The 20,036-nt window shown below is 45.9% G+C and overlaps 1 protein-coding gene across 2 annotated transcripts in view; it reads right to left on the bottom strand.

Moving 5' to 3' along the window:
• Positions 1-20,036, bottom strand: part of TMEM272 (transmembrane protein 272) — a 76,530-nt gene that overhangs the window by 12,143 nt on the left and 44,351 nt on the right. The window contains exons 1-3 of one of the 2 annotated variants that reach the window (XM_045513975.2): positions 16,665-17,031; positions 10,703-10,802; positions 7,715-7,795 (exon numbers count right to left, since the gene is read on the bottom strand). In XM_045513975.2, coding sequence (XP_045369931.2) covers positions 7,715-7,772 — 58 coding nt within the window. In that variant the 5' untranslated portion in view covers positions 7,773-7,795; positions 10,703-10,802; positions 16,665-17,031. Of the gene's footprint in view, positions 1-7,714; positions 7,796-10,702; positions 10,803-16,664; positions 17,032-20,036 lie in introns of those variants that run through there. The other variant, XM_074378113.1, reaches the window with a different exon arrangement.

The raw sequence follows: 20,036 nt of genomic DNA, 5'->3' as shown, positions 1-20,036 counted from the left end.
TTGTCTATTATTTCCACTGTTCTGATAAAAACCAAGTACACATGCGCGTAAGAGCTATGAAACACAAATCGTGGGATTCTGGTGATTCTACCTCTCAGTTAAATGCTCGTATATTTGAATTTAAAACTGTCATTAGATAATATTAAGACAAAGAGTAAAATTTATGCTAATAATTTTAAGTTATTAATTAAAATCATTTTCTTTCTTCTTTACTTAAAATAACATCAAATGTGAAATGAAAAATACTATGACGGATCAAAAGAGACGGTGGGAGAAAGAAAAAAGCTTTCTGTTTCAGTACCTTGAACAGTTCTTTTCCTCTGAGTTTTTGAACAAGCATTTTCATTCGGCAACCTGGCCCTGCAAGTTCTGTAGCAGGCTGATCTGTTGATCTTGGTGACACAGCACGGCTGGCCATGTGGCCGTTTTAAGGGAGCGTGTCAGTCAATCTAGCCACGTCTGTTTTAATTCCCAGTTTACAATGGGGGTTGAGGAAGAAATTTCTTGCTAATATGTGATAGAAAAGCAGGAAGCTGATAAAGCCCACCTCTATTTCTAGCCTTGAGCTTGTCATCAGGATGATAAAGTGGTCAGCAACCCGGAAAACTCTTCACTGCACCGTGAGCTTGTGACAGATGGCGCCACCTGGCCGCATGTGTAATCCAGGTGTTTAGTGACACAGAGGCCCCTGCCACGCAAGCCTCCTACCTCGGAGCAAGGCTGAGAGGGAGGGCTGGGGCCAGAACATTCCTACAGACCCCCTGGAGGAGAGCATGATTCACCACCTGGAGCCAGACCGGCTGGGCTCACATCCCACTCCATGCCCCACGGTGTGCATGGCTGGACTCTTAACCCCTGAGGTTTCAATGTCCTCATTTAAGACATGAGCATAAAATTATAAGACTTTCCTAACAGTCTTGCTAAAATGATCAAATATCCTAACCCATGTAAGGCACTAAACACAGCACTGGCTACACAATAAATACTCTGTAAGTGTTGGCCATTTTCACCATCAATAGTATTATTGTCTCTTCATGATGGAAGGAATGTGGCTTCCCTTTTATCTCAAACAGCCCCCCGCCCACCTCTAAGGGATCAGAAGGAGAACTGAAGAAACAACAACCAAGGGAGACCCTGTGGTTCCCGTGGATTTTGAAAGAGCCGGATGGGATGGCTCTAAACCTGACTCGTGCCCTGACCCCATGTGCAGCCCGGGCCCCAGCCTCATTAGAGCCAGCCTCTCTGCAGCCCCACTGTCAAGGTCTCAGTCTCACCTCTACCCTCAGCCTTGGAGACATCACTCTCAGATTCCCTTCAGCCGCTGTGGACCTACGAAATCAGAGTCTCTGCAAACATGACCCGGGAACCTGTGTTTCAAAGCGCCTCCCAGGTGTGAGTGACTGTGAAGTAAAGGGTCCATGAGCCACCCTTGTACAGCAGGGCTGCGGATTCTTCTGCCAGGACTTCCTCAGGGCCTGTTTGCTCAGGGAGGTGTGAGGCGCTGGGGCTGCGCTGGGCGGTGGGATTTCACTGGGATGGAGGTAACCAGCAGTTACTCACACGGGGGCCTCTTTACCACTCAGTCCTAATAAGGACCACCCAAGCCACAGGCAGGGACTGGAAACCACCGCTGCCCCCCTGATCCCCCTGCTTCCTGGGAGAGCCGGTTATGCACTCAGTCTGGGTGATGAAAGCTGAGACTGGCTGAGTTTCCGCCAGCCTCACTCAGGCCAGGACTGGAGTTTGATGGAGATGACCACTGCCAACAAACCCCGCCATGCCTTCAAGTTTGCTCAACACCGATCCCAGCGTGGCTCCGAGGGCTGCATCCTGGCTTCTGATGAAAAGAGTTTCTATCAAGTCCATTTGAAAGAGCTGAGTGAAACCACTAAGTCAACCAAGAGTCCCAGAGGAGAAAATAATTCAGAATTAGAGCAACGGTGGGAGGGCATTAGATTGAGAGGTTGGTGCTGAATCATTCTTCATGCCAAGAACACAGATGAACTGATTCCTGACATGGAAAGCTGTGAAAAGAAAGAACCCCTGGAAGGTGGCCTCACGGGGCGGCGCCAGGATTAGCCAGCTCGGGGCGCCTGCTCACATCCTGAAGTGGGTTTATCTCTGCTGCTCTCACTGTTGCTTCTTAAAGACACAATAGCATCCAGCTATCAGACGAAATAGGTGGCCAGAATTATCCAAAGCATTTTTAAAAGGGGGAATCCTGGTAAGAGAAGGGGGTGGCTTTTAGCAGTCTGCTCTCCAGAACCTGGTTCCTTTAAATAGCAAGTGTATCCCCTATTCTCTTGTTTAAATAGTTTAACGGGGAAACTGAGACCAGGACCCAGTAGTATTTCCCTTTGGGGGTGCCACTCAGCTACCAAATACCCAGGAGGCAATTGGCAAAGAGTCCAGGAGGATAAATTCAAACAAAAGTCCTCTTTCTAGACTGCTCTCTACACTTCCCTGCATCTACCAAAGCACCAAAACCCTAGTCCTCTGCGCCACTTCTGCCCTCTCCTGGTACATCCAGTGATTCTGTCTCTGCCTCCTTTTTCACATCCTTCCCTCTTCTCCATCCCTGTATCAGCACCTGCATCACCCTCTCACCTGGACTGTTCCACAGCCACCCACTAAACTCACCCACACAGACCTCACAACCCATAAGGGAGATGAGACGTGTACCCAAGGGCCAATATGAATCAGTGCGTAGGGCCACCAGAGGTGCATGAAGCTAAGGAAGCCCAGAGGAGGAAGGAATCCTGAGGAAATCAAGGAATGCTCCCAGGAGGAGGTGATATTGGCACTGGGTGTTGATGGCTAGGGTAGGGTTTTGATGGGCTGGGTGGCTTTTCAGTCAAAGGGAAAATCCTACACGAAACAAAAGATTCAAGGAAGAAAAGCCAGGGTGGTTTTGGAGACTGGCAAATCCTCACATTTAGCTGAGCACAGGTCATCCATAACAGATGAATGGGAGATAAGACTGGGACCAGGTAATGAGAACAGAAGGCGTCTCCATTCTACATCAGGGCATCTGGATTTTATTAGGAAGATAAAGGGAGTTGTAGGATTTGGAGCTGGGAAGTGACATACTCCAAGTGGGGTGGTGATGGGGGTTGAGAGAGCAGTGAGGGTCCCGGCCCATCACAGCCTGGACAGCAAGCATAAGGTGGAGACTGGGCAGGGCCTCGAGTACCAGTTAGAGGCAGTGATGAAGGAAAGACAACAAGATGGTGAGGGCATTGGCAGGAACTCGAGGGATGGAAAGAGGAGGAACTTCCAGGAAAGGACGTGTGTTTGGTTCAGAATTCACTGCAGTCAATGTGCCAGGTGAGCCTGCAGGAATCTGAAGGCCCAGAGCTCCAGGATTTTCTAAAACCACTTCCATTGTCCATGTTCTTGACTTTCCAAAGGTCTACAGCTTTCAGATGTTCAGCTGTACAAGGTAAGACATAGTAAGAAGTACTGGACTGACAGGCTGTTAGAATCTCTTTTTCTGATTCCCTGAGGAGATGTGGCAAATTTCGCTCCTTGGAGCTCACTGAGGGCAATTCCCCAGGATTGTCCCAATGGAAGGGGATAAAGGAAAGTGCTCGAAGGGGAGGAGCAATGGATGGGGAGACCTCTGAAGCTGATGAGGAATGGCGTTCTTGGATGGAACTGTGGCTGGTAGCCCTCTTCCTTGTGGTGCCCAGAGGGAATTGCTACCAGCAGCATCTAGGAAGGGGCCACGAGGCTCCTAGGCTGGTAAAGACCCCAACATCCCAGGCCTGGCACAGGTGCTGGCCCTGTAGTAAGGGCATAGTGTACTGCTGGGCAGTGTGTGCAGGAAAGAGGGGCCTGGGTGAGGCTAAGGGCACGTGAAGGTGGAAATCCCTCTTGCCTGGAGGAAGAGATGCCCTTTTCTCCCAAGAAAAGCATCTGCTCCTAAGCTGTGTGTCCTTCAGGCGGCTCCTACCAGGAGGGCACTTTCTACAAAGGGTCTACCTAGGCTCACGAGGGCTGTGCCCAGAGAGCAGGAGCCTTCCTGAACCCCGCTCCCAAAAGACGTAAACAAGATCCCCAGCCCCTACAACCTGAATGACCGCAGTGCCCCGGACTGATTTTCTTGCTAGTTTGGCAAATGGGAATATGAAGTCACGTTAATTTTACCTACAAAAGGAGAAGTTTTAAAGTTTTAAAAGCACATTAAAAATCAAACAAAATAATATGCTATTTCTCATAGCCAGAACTGTAGGATAAAATTGCTGCTTGACAAGTCAGTATGTTGACTTTTGTGAGCCTCTCTGGGGGCTGAAACCCCTGGGGTCACGGTCCTTTGGTCCAGTCTCAGGGTGGAAGTCCTCTCTCTCAGGGATCCCCAGAGCGTGGCTTCACTGAGCCCCTTTTTGGCTACTGTCTCCGTGTGGAGCTAAATAGGGCTTCTCAGGGCACCCCAACAGGTGCAGATGACCTGCGATCACCACACTCGTTATGTTTAATCAAGTCATCCTGTGATGGCTGGAGGCCGGCTGCACACACCATATACACGTGCGTTCATCAAGATTTCATTGCTTCTTAGTTATTAAACTGGTCTGCCAGGCCAGCACCGGGGCCAGGGAGCAACGGCACTGCAGCAGAGTGGACGTGATGGAAAGAGCATGAGACAGAGGCTGCGCAGTGGCCCGGGAGAGCTCCGGACAGCTCTTCCAGGGGGGTCGGGGGGTTCTGAGGCTATGACAGAGCCTGCCCTGCTCCCTTGAGGGACAGACAAGTGGAAGGGTCACTCCTCCGAGGCCTCAAACCCCTCCACTCCCCTCCACTCTTTAGCTAACTTCCTACGTGGACGGGGGCCAGCTGCAAACCAACCTAAAGGGAGTATCTGAAGATTGTTCTTAAGACAGAACTTCTCTTTCTCCTAAGTATGTACTGCTTTACAGGAAATGTGGAAAATGTGGAGAACCATATAGAAGAAAATTTTAAAGTCATTTGAAAGGAAAGCACTGTGGTTGTACATGCCTCTAGTGCAGCATTGTTTCTAAGAAATCCTGGATAAGCTCAGGGAGGCTTTTTTCCAGTCTAAATTCTAAAAGCATTGTTCATTGCAAAAGATTCTTAAACATTCAGAAAAGCAGAGAGTCACAGAGCGAACATTCAGATACTTACCACTCAGTTTTCTGTCTGTATGTTTCTTGTATTAAGTTTTAAACTTTTTAGTTGGAAATAACCCCATTGTTTATTTCATAAGGATAAGGACATTCTCTTATATAACTTTAGTGTGGTTGGCAACTTCGTAAACTCACATTGAGAAAATGCTTTAATCCACCATCCATGTTGCATTTTGGTTTGACCCAATCTAAGTTCAGGTGCTGCCTTTTGTTGTTGAATTTACTGGTTCTCCTGAATCGAGCACATTTCCACAGCCTTCGTTTTATATGATGCTGACATTTTTGAAGAATCCAGTTGTTAGAGACTGAATGCATCATCTCTAAATTCGGGTTGAAACTCTAACCCCAAATTAGGAGGTGGGGCCTTCGGGAGGTGATCAGGATTCGGTGAGGTCATGAGGGTGGAGCCCCCGTGACCGCGATTAGGGCCCCTAGGAGAACCTAGAGAAAACCTGCTTCCTCTCTGTTCTCCATCACGTGGAGTTACAGTCAGAAGTCAGCAGTCTGCGACCTGGAAGAGGTTTCTCATTAGAACCCAGCCATGCTGGCACCCTGACCTTAGACGCCCAGCTTCCAGACTGTGAGAAATAAACCTTTGTTGTTGACAAGCCACCCAGTCTATGGTAAGTTGTTACAGCGGCCAAAGGACTAAGACAGCAGTCCCCTGCACCCTCTCTTAGAAGAACATTCCTCACTGTGGGTTTGCCTCCCTTCCCTTGTGTTTGGATTAAGGTCGTGTCTTCTTGGCCAGATCACTACACCGGTGACAGCCATCTGTCCCTCGTTGGTGATGTTAATTTTGTACCCCAGTCAGAGTTTTCCCCAATTTTCCACTTCATAATTACTAGTGTTTCTCCCTTCCAACCAACAATGCACTTTGGAAGGCCCAGGGGACAGAGGGAGCCTGGAGTTTTTGGAGAAGCAAAAATGTTGTCCGGCTGCATTTTCCAGTGTGAGAAGGGGAGGAAGAGGAGACAACATGTGAGGGGAGCAGGGGTCAGCTCACAAAGGGGCTTCTCAGGGATCTGAAGTTCATTTCTCTTCTGCAGGAATGGGCGTCACTGGGAGGGAGGGACTCTGGCCACATGTGGGGGCTGTGCTAAGGGGCCCGGACACGAGGCAGGGAGAGCACATAGGAGGCCCTGCCAAAGTCCCAGCTGAAGGCAGAGTCATTTGCAAGATGGGGGGTGAAAGCAGAGGGGAGGTCAAGGAGACCACAGATAGGGCAGGTCAGCCAAAAGCTTCCTATCACCTCTCAAGGGCATTTGAGGAGCTGAGGACCAAGACTGGGGTCTTTCCTGTACAGCCAGGACACTGCCCCTTTCCTGGGAAACCTCGAGAGTCATGCCTCCTCTCTGGCCAACCTGCCAGTGCCATCAGGGCTCTTGCTGCGTCACCAGGTGAGACGTGTGGAGGGTCGGAGAGCGGGGAGTTCATTTCAGGGGGATACAGAGCCACAGTACAGCCCACGGTGTCTCCTCCCCCTGAGAGCAGTGAACAGGCCCTTCCTGTCAGAGTGTCAGAGACCCTGTGCAGACGACCAAAACCACTGCCTCCACTCTGGCCCCCCGACAATAGGGGTGCGCCAGAGGTGAAGGGGACCGTGGGTCCCAGAGCCATTCTGGGGAGTAAAGTGTCAGGCTGTGCCTGAGGAGGGTGAGATGTGGGCACGTCGGCTAGAGGGGAAGTTCGTATTAGGAGCTGGTGTTTCATTCATCCGCCCACCTAGGCACTCAGTGGCCAGTGACTGTGCTCCTACTATGTGCTGGGCACCACTGGAGGTGCCGGGATGCAGCAGCAAGTGAGATGTCCTGGGAGGAGTTGGGGGGGTAGTTAGTGACCTGACATGGGCGTCAGCATGTCAATGCCGTAGTCACCAGGCACCCATCTGCCCTCTCCTGTTCCCCTGACCTTCTACCTTATTCCACTCTACCTGCCCCTGCTGTTTCCGATTGTTACGGCTCTAAGATAAGTTGCGTAAGGCTTCCTACAAGGCTCCCTTTACTCGCATTTCATCTGTATCAGAGGTAGACCTCACATCTCACCATGAGATAAATGCTTCCATCCCAAGGAGCGCAGCACCTAGGATTTGCTTTAAGGATGTTCCAAATGTCATGATATAACTGGGCCTTCTGTAATGGAGCCCAACCCCTCTGGGCACTAAGGGCCCCCCAAGAGCTGATGGGGGAAAGTCCAACGTGGCAAGGAGATAAGGTAAGGTGAGGGTTGGGGAAGCTACCCCTATCCAAATCCATTCACATCTCCCTGCATATCTCCCAGCTCTGCTGCCATTATACGTTGGTTCTATCAGTGACTCCATTCACGCAAACATTTTTCAAACGCTTATTATGTTGAAAACATGTCCTGTGCACTACAAGAAGCCTCAGTCATAAGCAAGGAGTGGATGTCGGGGCATCAACAGAGGGCAGCTGTCCTCCCAGCTCTGCCCTGGGGCCACCCCGAGCCACGTACTGACCATCCACATGGTTCGCTCTGGGCTTGAACAAGTCATGTGATCTCAGAGCCCCAAATCCTTCAAAACGAGGGCACTTCTCAGAGCCATGACTCACCATTGCTGGCAATTTTAGAAATGCACCGATGACATGCCTTCTCCACACCTCCTGGCATTGCTCTTGCTCACCGACAAAGTTCTGGGGAATCAAACATAATTTATTAGAAAACCTGTGGCAGGGCCGACTCGGCTCCAATTAACCACTTCCCTGTGTGTCATCTGCACCTGCAGGTGGCCTCAGTCAGCCTGGACTCTGGGTGCCAGCTTCAAGGCTGGTCAGCCTCCAGCTGTGGCCTCGTTAGCCACTCCGAGAAACACCCCTCATTTTGCAGATGAGAGAACCAAGCTCAGAGAGGTCAAGAGGCTTGCTCACTGATGCACAGCTAGGAAAGCACAGGGTTTAGAGGACAGGGTAATAACAGGTGTCCCTCACTGAGCACTTGCTGCGTGCCAGGTGTTGTGTTAGCGCTTCATTTACATCTTCTCGTATTTAACTCCCCCAAACCCTGAGAAGTACTATTAACTGTATTTCACAGGTGGAGCCTCGGAGACTTAGATAGGTTAACATTCTCTCTGAAGCCAGGGCCGGCAGCTGGCAGAGCCCAGATTTGACAGAACTGGAGCCCTTCTCACTGCCGCTCACACATGGAGCCTCCTCTGTGACAACACCACCCGCCGAGGTCCCAGGAGGAAGGATAAGCGTGGACCTGACCACAGCAACCTGGACAGAGACCGAGGAGGCCTGGAGACCCATCCCAGCTCCACTGTGGACCTGCTATGATCTGAGCAAGTTGACACTGGGAGACAGAGCTTCCCTTCTTTGGAAGAAATAGCTATAACTTTCAAAATACACAACAAAAATCCAACCAATCGAGTAGGACAGCAAATTCTCCCGCCCAGGGAAGGAGGTAGCCCTGCAAAGACATTAGGCTGGGGGATGGGGAGGGGGGCTCTGTCCCTTTGCCCCTAATGCCTGGGTGTGGGAGAGTTCTGTAATGTTCTACTGTTTCGTTGCTTGGGAGAGTTCGGCTCCCGGGGGTGCTGGCTGATGCGGTCAGGACCCGGGGCAAACATCCTCGCTTCGTACACAAAGTCCCTCCGGGAACCTGTCCTGAATGGGCACAGCTCCATTTGCAAGCAGGCTTTCTAAAAGGCATCACTGCTGGTATGCCGTGGCTTGCAGACTAGGGCGCTGCTTCATTCAGCAGTGCTGCCTGCAGGCCCTCCTGGTGGGAGTGCCTTCGTGCAGAGGATGCTGGCAGTGGCGGGGTATTTGTGGTGCAGGGACAGAGGTGGAAGTGACGATGGAGGAGGAGCACACACCGTCTGCAGCTGCGCTCACTGAGATCTACTCCACTGCCATCACCCAGCGTGGGCCCGTTGGCAGAAGGCCCCCTGGCAGGCTGCCCTCGCTCCGCCAGCTTCTCTCTCCCGCTGATCTCTGCTAACTCACAGGGAGGGTGATTGAGCCGACGCCTTCAGCTCCAGGGATTACAATGAGATATGGGGCTTTTATTCCCTATCACTTTGCTTCTAGGACATATCACACTCAAAACCCGGCTCGGTGTCTGCAGGAGCCCCTTGACAGCAAATCAGAGTCAAGGTGATGGGAGAGGGGTCAGTGTGAAACCAGATGCAGGTCACCAGTGCCCTGCCAAGGTCTTCCAGAGTCACCTCATTTCGTCCTCCCTGTTCCCCAGGAGGCAGGCTGGCTGTATTTTACAGGCAGAACTGGGATTCAGTCAGTTCACATGTTCAAAGCCGCTCAACTAATGAGTGGAGAACTGGGATTTGAAGTGAGGTTTCTGTGACTCTGTTTGAAACCTTGTCTCTGTGACTTCCAAGCCCAGTCTCTCCTCCTTACCATGGAGCGGGAGGAAAGGGGAAGAAACTCAGAACAGAAAGGCTTCCCAGGGAGAGTGAGAGGCTGCACGGAGGTCGGTGTGGCTTCTCCATTAGTCCTGGGGATGCGAGATCAGATTTCACCAGGTAAGGAGTATCAGCCCATTTCACAGATGAGGAAACAGAGAGTCAGAGGAGTTAAGAACTTGCCCAAGGTCACACAGCTAGACAGGAACTCAGGGGTCATAAGATCTGCTAAACTTGAGATGCCTGCTCTCACTTGACCAGAATTGGCCTTCATAGTTTTGATTGCAGTGAGAAAATGGGATACGGAGTTATCAGAGCTGAGCACGTGGGTGTCACACACCCTTTCTTCCCCACAGAATGCACAGAATGCAGTGCTGGGTGATTCCCAGCTAGCCCCCTGACGATTCTGCCTCCTGCTGCTGCCTTTCTGGAAGCAACTGTGGTAGATGGGACTGTGGCACAGAGTAGGTCTTCAATATATACTTAATGAATGATTCTGCGAACTACTATCCAAATGTCTCTTCATGAGGATGCTTTCTTTCTACAATGTGCAAAAACTGTCGCCTTGATGTCCCTACACGCAGAAAATCAGGGAAACTGCAGCCTCCTTCCCATCATTTATGTGGCTTTTCACAGACATGAAACTGGACCAGTTCTCTCAACTGATGGGGTTTGCCAGGTGCACAGCCTTCTGTTAAACAGGAGGAAGGCCCCTAGTCATGGCCAACTGCTTACTGAATGAATTACAGGTTTTTTTTGTTGGTGACACACTTTTTGAGGTCGATTACCATGGGTGTGCCACGTAAGCTAAGCCACTAAAACCTCATCTAGAAAAACATTCATCCTATACCCGAGGCCAAGCCTGGTTACCTAAAGGGCGGGAGGGGGTTACGGCCCAGCAGGGCTCCTAAGGGTCTTTCCTAACCTCACTCTTCCAGGTAAAGGACAGGTGTGTCCCCTGTTATGACACCAAGCACGCACTCTGTGCGAGTCTCATCACCTGCTGGGGTGTCCGAGGGAGAGAAACCTGATCCCCGTGTCCCTGGCAACACTACAGAACATAGGTACCTGCACACCTCACCTCCCATCTCAGTTCCAGGCACCCTGCACCCCTGCCCTCAGACGGCCCTCTGGAGTTTTAGGACTTGTGAACTTTAGTAACACAGGCTCAAGGTACCAGGGATGCAGTATGTAAATATCCTTTGGAAGCCGGTGGAATCTTCTTCTCAGGGGTGGTGTGGACCTCACATCTGGCCAGGGGCCGCAACTCTTCCCTCCTACATCAAGGAAGGGGAATAACAGAGCAAGGAGAAATAAATGCGAACGGTTCACACTTGTGTGACGGAGTTGCCACAAAGGCATACATTTCCTTTAAAATCACACATTGAGTGGTTCCTATCATATCTACAACCCAAGATATTCCAGTGTTTAAATCCACAGATAGTGGAAACCATCTGTACTTGTCTATGTTACATCATAACGCAAACATTTGTACCTTAGGCCACTAACTGGGGTAACTGCTTTAGTTTCCTGTGAACCTTGAAGGAACCCCCCCCCAAAACCTGTGTAGGGATGCAGAGAGATTTTTTAAAATTTTAATATCAAATTGACTGCTTGCTTTAGTCACAAACTGCAAATAATGGTAGAAACACCAATTCTGAAAAACCAGTGATACACTTCTTGGTAGTAACATCAGACCCAGTGAGGTGGCATCTAACAGGACAAACCTACACAAGCTACAGGTGTTATTAGATCTGTCCTATAAATGAGGCCATTCTTATCCCTGCAAGCCCCTTATTTTATAAGCTAGCAAGATGGATGAGAAGTAAAAAAGAATGATATGCTGCTAATTCTGTCATACCTTAAAGAATTGTAAATATTTATGCAGCCATCACAGGAGCACCAAAATATATAGAGGAAATATGAACAGGCCTAAAGGGAGAAACAGACAGCAATACCATAATAGTAGGAGACTTTAATACCTCACTTACATCAATGGATAGAGCCTCCAAACAGAAAATCAATAGCAAACATGTGCCTTAAACAACACAGTAGGCCACAAAACAAGTCTTGATAAATTTAAGAGTATTGAGATCATATCAAGCATCTTTTCTGGCCACAATAGCGTGAAATGAGAGATCAGTTACAAGAAGAAATCTGAAAAATTCACAAATATGTGGAGATTAAACAACATATTACTAAAAAACCAACAGTCAAAGAAGAAATTGAAAGAGAAATAAAAGATATCTTGAGACAAACAAAAATAGAAATATACTAAAATTTATGGGATGCAGCAAAAGCAATTCTACGAGGGAAGTTCATAGGGTTAAATGGTTACCTGAAGAAACAAGAAAAGTCTCAAACAACCTAACTTTACACCTTAAGGAACTAGAGAAAGAACAACAAATGAAGCCCAAAGTTAGCAGAAGGAAAGAAGTAACATCGATTAGAGCAGAAATAAATGAAATAGAGACTAAAAAGATAGTAGAAAAGCAATGAAAGTAAGAGCTGGTTCTTTTAAAAGATAAACATAGTTGACAAACTTTTAGCTAGACTCACCATGAAAAATAGAGAGCAGATTCAAATAAATAAAATCAGATACGAAAGAGGAGATGTTACAACTGATAACACAGAAATACAAAGGATAATAAGACACCATTATGAACAATTATACACCAACAAACTGGACACCTTAGAAGAAATGGTGAATTCCTAGAAACATGCAGCCTACAAAGACTGAATCATGAAGAAATAAGAAATCTGAACAGACTGATAACCAGTAAGAATCAGTAATAAAAAACCTCCCCCACTAAAAAGTCCAGAACCGATTAATTCAAAGAAGAATTAATACCAATCCTTGTCGAACTCTTCCAAATCCATTTTATGAGGCCAGCATTACCCTGATACCAAAATCAGAGAAGGATACCACAAGAAAAGAAAATTACAGGCAATATCCCTGGTGAATATAGACACAAAAATCCTCAGCAAAATATCAGCAAACCAAATTCAACAATACATTGAAAGGATCACACACCATGACCAAGTGAGATTTATTTTAGGGATGGAAGGATGGTTCTACATTCACAAATCAGTCATGGTGATATACCACATTAACCAGATGAAGGCTAAAAATCATATTATCTTTTCAAGAGATGCAGAAAAAGCATTTGACAAAATTCAACATTTATGACAAAAACTCTGAATAAAGTGGAATTAGAGGAAATGCACCTCAACCTAATAAAGGTCATATATGACAAGCCCACAGCTAACATCACACTCAATGGTGAAAACCTGAAAGCTTTTTCTCTGAGATCAGGAACAAGACAAGGAAACTCATTCTTGCCACTTTTATTCAACATAGTATTGAAGTCCTAGCCAGGGCGACTAGGCAAGAAAAGGAAATAAAAGACATCCAAATTGTAAAGGAAGAAGTAAAACTTCTTCAGCATTCAAAAACTTCAGTATTTGCAGATGACATGATATCATATATAGAAAATCCTAAAGATTCTATCAAAAAACTGTTAAAACTATTAATAAACAAGGTGAGTAACATTGCAGGATACAAAATCAATACACAGAGAGGAGGGCATAGCTCAGTGGTAGACCCCGGGCTTAGCATGCACAAGGTCCTGGGTTCAATCCCCAGTACCTCTGTTATAAAAAATAAATAAATAAACCTAATTACCTCTCCCCACAAAAAAAAAAAAAAGAAAAGAAAAGAAAAGAAAAAAAGGGATGCAAAATTAATATACAAAATTCTGTTGCATTTCTATACATTAATAAACTATCAGAAAGAGAAATTATGAAAACAATCCCATTTACAATTGCATCAAAAAGAATAAAATACCTAGGAATAAATTTAACCAAGGAGATAACAGATCTGTATACTGAAAACTACAAGACATTAAGAAAAGAAATTGAAGAGGATACAAATAAATGGAAAGATATTCCATGCTTATAGATTAGAAGAATTAATATTGTTAAAATGTCCATATTACCTGATGCAATCTACAGATAAGGCAATCCCTATAAAAATTCTAATATCATTTTTCATAGAAACATAACAATTACAAAATTTGTATAGAACCACAAAGGACCCCAATAGCAGAAGTAATCTTGAGAAAAAACAAAGCTGGGGGCATCACATTTCCTGATTTCAAAGTCTATTACAAAGCTATAGTAATTAAAACGTAATGGCATAAAAACAGACACATAGACCAATGCAGCAGAATAGAGAGCCAAAAATAAACCCACACATGTATGGTCAATTAATGTATGACAAAGGAGCCAAGAATATACAATGGGGAAAGGACAGTCTCTTCAATAAATGGCGTTGGGAAAACTGGACAGTTACTTATGAAAAAATGAAGCTCAACCACTGTCTTACATCATACACAAAATGAACTCAAATGGATGAAAGACTTGAATGTAAGACCTGAAACCATAAAACTCCTAGAAGAAAATGTAGGTGGCAAGCTCCTCGTAGATGATTTTTTGAATCTGACAACAAAAAAGCAATAAAAGTAAATATAAATAAGTGGGACTACACCACTAAACTAAAAAGCTGCACAGCAAAGGAAACCATTAACAAAAGGAAAAAGCAATCTACAGAATAGGAGAAAATATATGCAAATCATACATCTGAGAAGGAGTTAATATCTAAAATATATAAAGAACTCATACAACTCAAGAGCAAAAAAGAAAAAAAATATGATTAAAAAGTAGGTAGATTTGAACAGACGTGTTTTCAAAGAAGACATAGATGGCCAACAGGTACATGAAAACACGCTCATCAGCATTAATCATCAGGGAAATGAAAATCAAAACCACCATGAGATATCACCTCACACCTGTCAGAATGGGCTATTATCAAAAAGACAAGAAATAACAAGTGTTGACGAGGATGTGGAGAAAAGGGTACCTTCATACACCGTTGGTGAGAATGTAAATGGGTGGAGCCAGTGTGGAAAACAGGATGGAGTTAACCTCAAAAAATTAAAAGCAGAACTACCATACGAACCAGCAATTCCACTTCTGGGTGTGTATCCAGAGAAAACAAAAACACTAACTCAGAAAGATATATACACCCCCATGTTCATTGTAGCATTATTTATAATAGCCAAGAAATGAAAACAACCTAAGAGTTCATCCGTGGATTAATGGATAAAGAAATTGTGGTATGTGTGTATATATATGTATATATATGTAATAGAATATTATTCAGCCATATAAAACAAGGAAATCTTGCCATCTGTAACAACGTGGATGGACTTCAAGGGCATTATGCTAAGTGAAATAAGTCAGATAGAGAAAGAAAAATACCGTATGATCTCTCTTATTTGTGAACTCTAAAAAAAAACCCCACAAGCTCATAGATACAGAGAACAGATTGGTGGTTGCCGTGGTTGCCAGAGGTGGCAGGCATGGGGCTGGCGATATAGAAATGAGAAATGGCTGAAGGGGGTCAAAACATAAAACAGAAGCAAAAACAAAATATATATGTTCTGAAAGACCTATTTACTATTATGGTGGGAACATATGCAAAACCCACACAATCGAACCACACACACCCCCTAGCCCTTTAAAATGGAAGCTCTTCTAAGAGAGGGTGGACCCCCTATATAGAGGAGATGCTCAGTAGAGTAGATCCATGCTAATGATGGTGGTAAGGACCATTTTAGGCAACTTTTAAACTTTCTAACTACTAAGAAAATGAATATACTTCTTGCTTAGTAGAAAGTTTTCCTATCTGGTAGAAACCTGAAGCAGGAAGAGATTGGGGGAGTGGGCTAGGCAGCCCCTTCTCTCCAGTAGGAATAAACAGTGACTTGTGTTAAAACAGTGATGGGTTGTCTCCTGTTGCCTTCAGCATCAATAAGACGTGATAATAGCCCCTGTTGTGCTCTCCCCTAGAAATTTAGTGATAATAAAGGCATTAATTGATAACAGGGAATTAATTGATAATAGTCACCAAATGACATTCTTAACATACTTTCAACTTTCAGTCCACTTGTTGTATCTCAGTAGTCACCAACCAGGGGTAATTTTGCCTCCCAGGGGACATCTGGCACTATCTGGAGACATTTTTGATTGTCATGACTGGGGTGAGGGGGTGGCTAGTGACTAGTGGATGGAGACCAGGGATGCTGTTAATATCCTGTAAGGGTCAGGACAGCCCCTACAACAAAGAATTACCTAGTTCAAAATGCAATCATTCTGCATTTGACCCTTTTATACCTAACATGCCTAGTTTTAGTGTTCACATTTATAAAATACTACTTTACCTTAAACCTCTGGTTTGTGTCCTAATTCAACAGTGAGCCTGTATCTAAAGATGCCTAAGTTTTTCTTAACATTTAGCACTGCATCAGTATTTAGCATTACTTGTTTTCACCTCAGAGCTCCAACCTGAGCACATCTTTGACATTGTGATTGTGGTTTTTAGTGATCGACTTGGTAAATTAGACAGTTTATTTCTAAAATAGATACGAGAGGAACCCCAGCTCATTGCTTGGTTTTGAACAACATTAAATGTTAAACATCAACCATCTCCATACCTATTCCCCCAAAGGCAGATGTTAATCAGAATCGCTGAATATTTCCAACAGATGTTTCAGTTGCCCAGGACACAAATCCTTTATTATCTGTAGCTTTTTATGTATCTGATGCTCCATTTTCCCTCCTAACTATTCCATCCTGCATGAATTCCGTGGAGGTTAGGGCATACTTACTGGGTGCCTGAGTGACCCCACCACTTCCCTATGTGTCTTTCATCGTTTGGTTCCTATGAAATGGAAAATGTACTTCCTTTGAGCTCTGCCCCAATAGATGATCGCTCCTCACTGCCCTGTAGTTACCAAGTTGTTTCTAACAGCCCAGCATAACTTGCTTTCACCTGAAGTTCATTGTTCCATTACGACTATTCTCTCCACCAGAAAAACCATTTTCCTTAGACTCAGTGAAGATTATGATTTTCTTTCCCTCCGCACAATTAAGAAAAGCGCTTTCACGATGCAGTCATTCCCTTTCCAGGAAGCACACATCAGCGCGTTGTCATCTGCCTGTGAATGATTCTGAGAAACCATCTGCTAGGATGATTTCTCCGACTTGAAAGGCTGCACAGGGCTGTCCCGACTCACCTGAGCTTATGAAAGAGCCAGATCCCGAACTGGGCCGAACTCGGCCACTGTGGGGTCAGCGGGGTTCAGGGCTACATCTCACGGGCTCCTCTTCACTTGTGGGACCCCTGCTCCTGGCCGCACGCTTCCTTTCTCTGTTTCTCGCCTCGGATTTCTCTCCCGCAGCACGACAGCAACTCGTGGCTTTTCCCCGGGAGGGACGGATTATCTCCCGTTCCCACTCCTCTGTGCGGGGAGAGCACAGCCCCACCGCCGGCGCTAACGCCCGGAGTGCATCGCGGCGCCGGAAGGGGGCAGCAGAGCAACCCCTGGAAGTTCTGAAAGGTGGGCTGTTACAGTTCAGCGCCGAAGTTATAATTTAGTGGAGTTATAAATTACTCCATTTTGGAAACATTTCATTTCAGTGCCGTGACTTTTTTTAGTCGCTAGTGCAAGCCTGTTTAGCAGCCTCTTCTCCGTTCTTGCTCGCTCTCTATGCTGGTGGCTTGCGAGGAAGAGTTGGCTGAGCGGGGACTCCAGTAAGGAGGCGTAAGGTCCTCGAATGGGCTGAGGACCTGACAGCCGCCTTAAGTGCTTGGAGACTGCAGTGTAGAAAAGAGATGGAACCTATTCAGCGTCATTCCAGACTCCAGATCTGAGTGAAGTTACAGGGAGGCAGAATCGTGCCCAGGACGATAAACTCTAATTGTCGTTGTCTTTAACCTGAAGCAGCCTGCTTTGGGAGGCTGTGTTGCCTGTGACAAGTAAGCATCAAGCAGAAGTTCTCAACCATTGGTTTTTGGGTACCTGAGGCTCTGTATTAAGATGCAAATTCCTGCTCCACCTCCCAAAGATTCTGAAACTCTAGGTCTGGGCTTAGACCCAGGAATTTGCATTTCAGAACCTGCTAAATTCTCCCTGGACCACACTTGGAGAAGCAGTGACGCCCTATCACGTTAAAGGCATCCTCCAACCCTGACAGTCAAAGTTTTGTTTTGTTTTAATGGAAAAGAATGGTCTACAGGGGTGAGACCAGGTGGGGCAGAGAGGTACCTATTGTACATAATGTCAGGAGGGGCTCCTTTTAAACACTGACCCTGCACTTGCATGGCTTTGATGGCCCTGAGGGTAACGTCTTCTTCAATCTTGTGCCCCAGGTGCCTCTCTTGTTTCACCCTAGTCCTGGCCATGCCGATCTCCAACCCTGAATCCAGGCTGCTGACTTCACACCACATGGTGGGGTGGGGTGGAGGCAGGAGGACCTCTCGGAGGAAAGGATGGCATGTAAGGTGACCTGAGTCTTCTCTGCAACGTTTGGCCACACCTCCCCCTGAGCCAGTTGAAGTGTGGGGATTGTGAGCAGGGAGGGCAGAGCTTTAAGACTCCCTGACCCACCATCGCAGCCTGGAGCCGGTCGAAGGACAGCAGCCCTTTCTGAGCATGTTTCAGCCCAGGGGGCAAAAGAGACTAGACTTCAGGTTATAAGGCAGTCCTCCTGGGAGGTCAGTGAGAGAAGGAATCATGGCCAGGCTATTGGTAGCTTTTTCCGATGCCCCTGTAGTTATAGCAAAGGGTCAGATAATGTTTTCTCCTAAATCAGATATATATTTACAGAGATAGAGACATTTTTTGAAAAAGCAGGAGTCTTTGGAAAGTGATTATGAGATTCAGAGGCTAAATGACAGTAATAATAAGAATAGCTTTAACATTTAAGAAAACAGAGGGTATTTAATGTGGGGAATTAGTTACAAAAGTGATGGAAGAATGGAAAAGTTGAACAGAAGATGAGGTGGGCAGCCCAGAGATGAGCAACAGAGTGGAAGGAGCTACTGTTGGAAATGAGTGGACGATCACTCTTGGAAATACTGCCCAAAGCAAGGTATGTGCTATTATTGTCCCCATTTCACAGGTGAGTAGAGTGAGGCAAGGAGGGATTAAGTGACTACCCCAGGTCACCTAGCTACTAAGTGTATAATGAATTTGAACTTAGGCAATGTGATCCAGAGGCCACGCTCTTGACCACTCCAGTCATTGCCAGATGAATGAAGGCCACATGTTAGTAGAATTGAGTCAAAAGTTGAATTTAGAGCATAAATTTTATTATGCGTGTTGTTCCGTGAAAGTCTTGAGGTGACCTACATAACCGGTCCCTGCTGGTAAAAGTGAGCTCAATCATTCATTGAGTAAGGAGTGCTCACTCCAAGCCAGACACCAGGAGTAAAAGGATTATTTCAAAAAGTCCAATGTATCCCATAAGGAATTTTAATTCAAAAGAGTAATGAGTTAATGAGCATATGCCTGAGTTTAATTACAAAGGAGCCTGTGAGTTAATGAGGGTATGCCTGACTTCTTGACAGAAGGCACGGAAATGAAGGGAGGTATTAAAATTGGCCGAAGACCAAGTTGTGCACCACATAAAGAGCGATCAGGGAACCAATTAATACTGACTCCCCTGTTACCGAGTGTTTGTTCCTACCCTCCTCCCCTGACCGTGCAGAAGACTGTCTTTTATCATGTGTTATTCTCAAACAAACTAGATCTGTGTAACCATTCTCATTCTTGTCGTGCTTTTCCTTAGAGAACTTTCCATCCTGATGTCACTCTTCTATTTGAGTCACTTTTTCTATATTTACCATCTACTAATCCTGCCGGCTTCCTAATTTGGGAGAAAATGATCAGGGTCCCTCCCTTCAAGTTCCACCTGAATCAGAAAGCATTTTCAATAGACTTTCATTTTCTTTTTGACTTTCCTCAGCATTACAATTTTCCTGAAGATAATTTAAGAAAAAGAGAAGCAGGCTGTCTCCTGAACTCGTTCAAAGAAGAAGAAGAATGAAAAGATAGTCAACTCTGACCCATGCTGCAGCCTGGATGAACCTTGAAGACATTGTGCTAAGTGAAATAAGCCAGTCACAACAGGACAAATTCTGTATGATTCCACTTATGTGAAGCACCTAGAATAGTCACATTCACAGAGACAGAAAGCAGAATGTGGTTGCCAGTGGCTGGGGGGAGCAGGGGATGGTTTTTTTAATGGGTACAATTTCAGTTTTGCAAGATGAAGAAGTTCTGGAGATGGATGGTGGTGATGGTTGCCCAACAATGTGAATGTATTAACCAACCAACCAGAACAGGTGCCAGTGGTGAACAGTTGGTACAGCTATCAGTGTGCAGTGACACACATGACAGGCACACGGTAGGCCCTGAGTGTTTTCTCATCAAGCACGATGTCATTTGTTGATTTGCAATAGATTTTAAATAATATTTTAATTTTATTTTACCAAGAGGATTTTTCAGGAATAGAGTCAAGGATGTTCATAACTTGGTCTCAACCTATCTTTCCAGCCCTTTATTTTTCAACATGCCTCCACATGCACCCGCCTACTCAGAATC

Source organism: Camelus bactrianus, chromosome 14 (assembly GCF_048773025.1).
Source record: "Camelus bactrianus isolate YW-2024 breed Bactrian camel chromosome 14, ASM4877302v1, whole genome shotgun sequence".
Taxonomy (NCBI): Eukaryota; Metazoa; Chordata; class Mammalia; order Artiodactyla; family Camelidae; genus Camelus; species Camelus bactrianus.
This window is presented reverse-complemented; position numbering and strand designations above follow the sequence as displayed.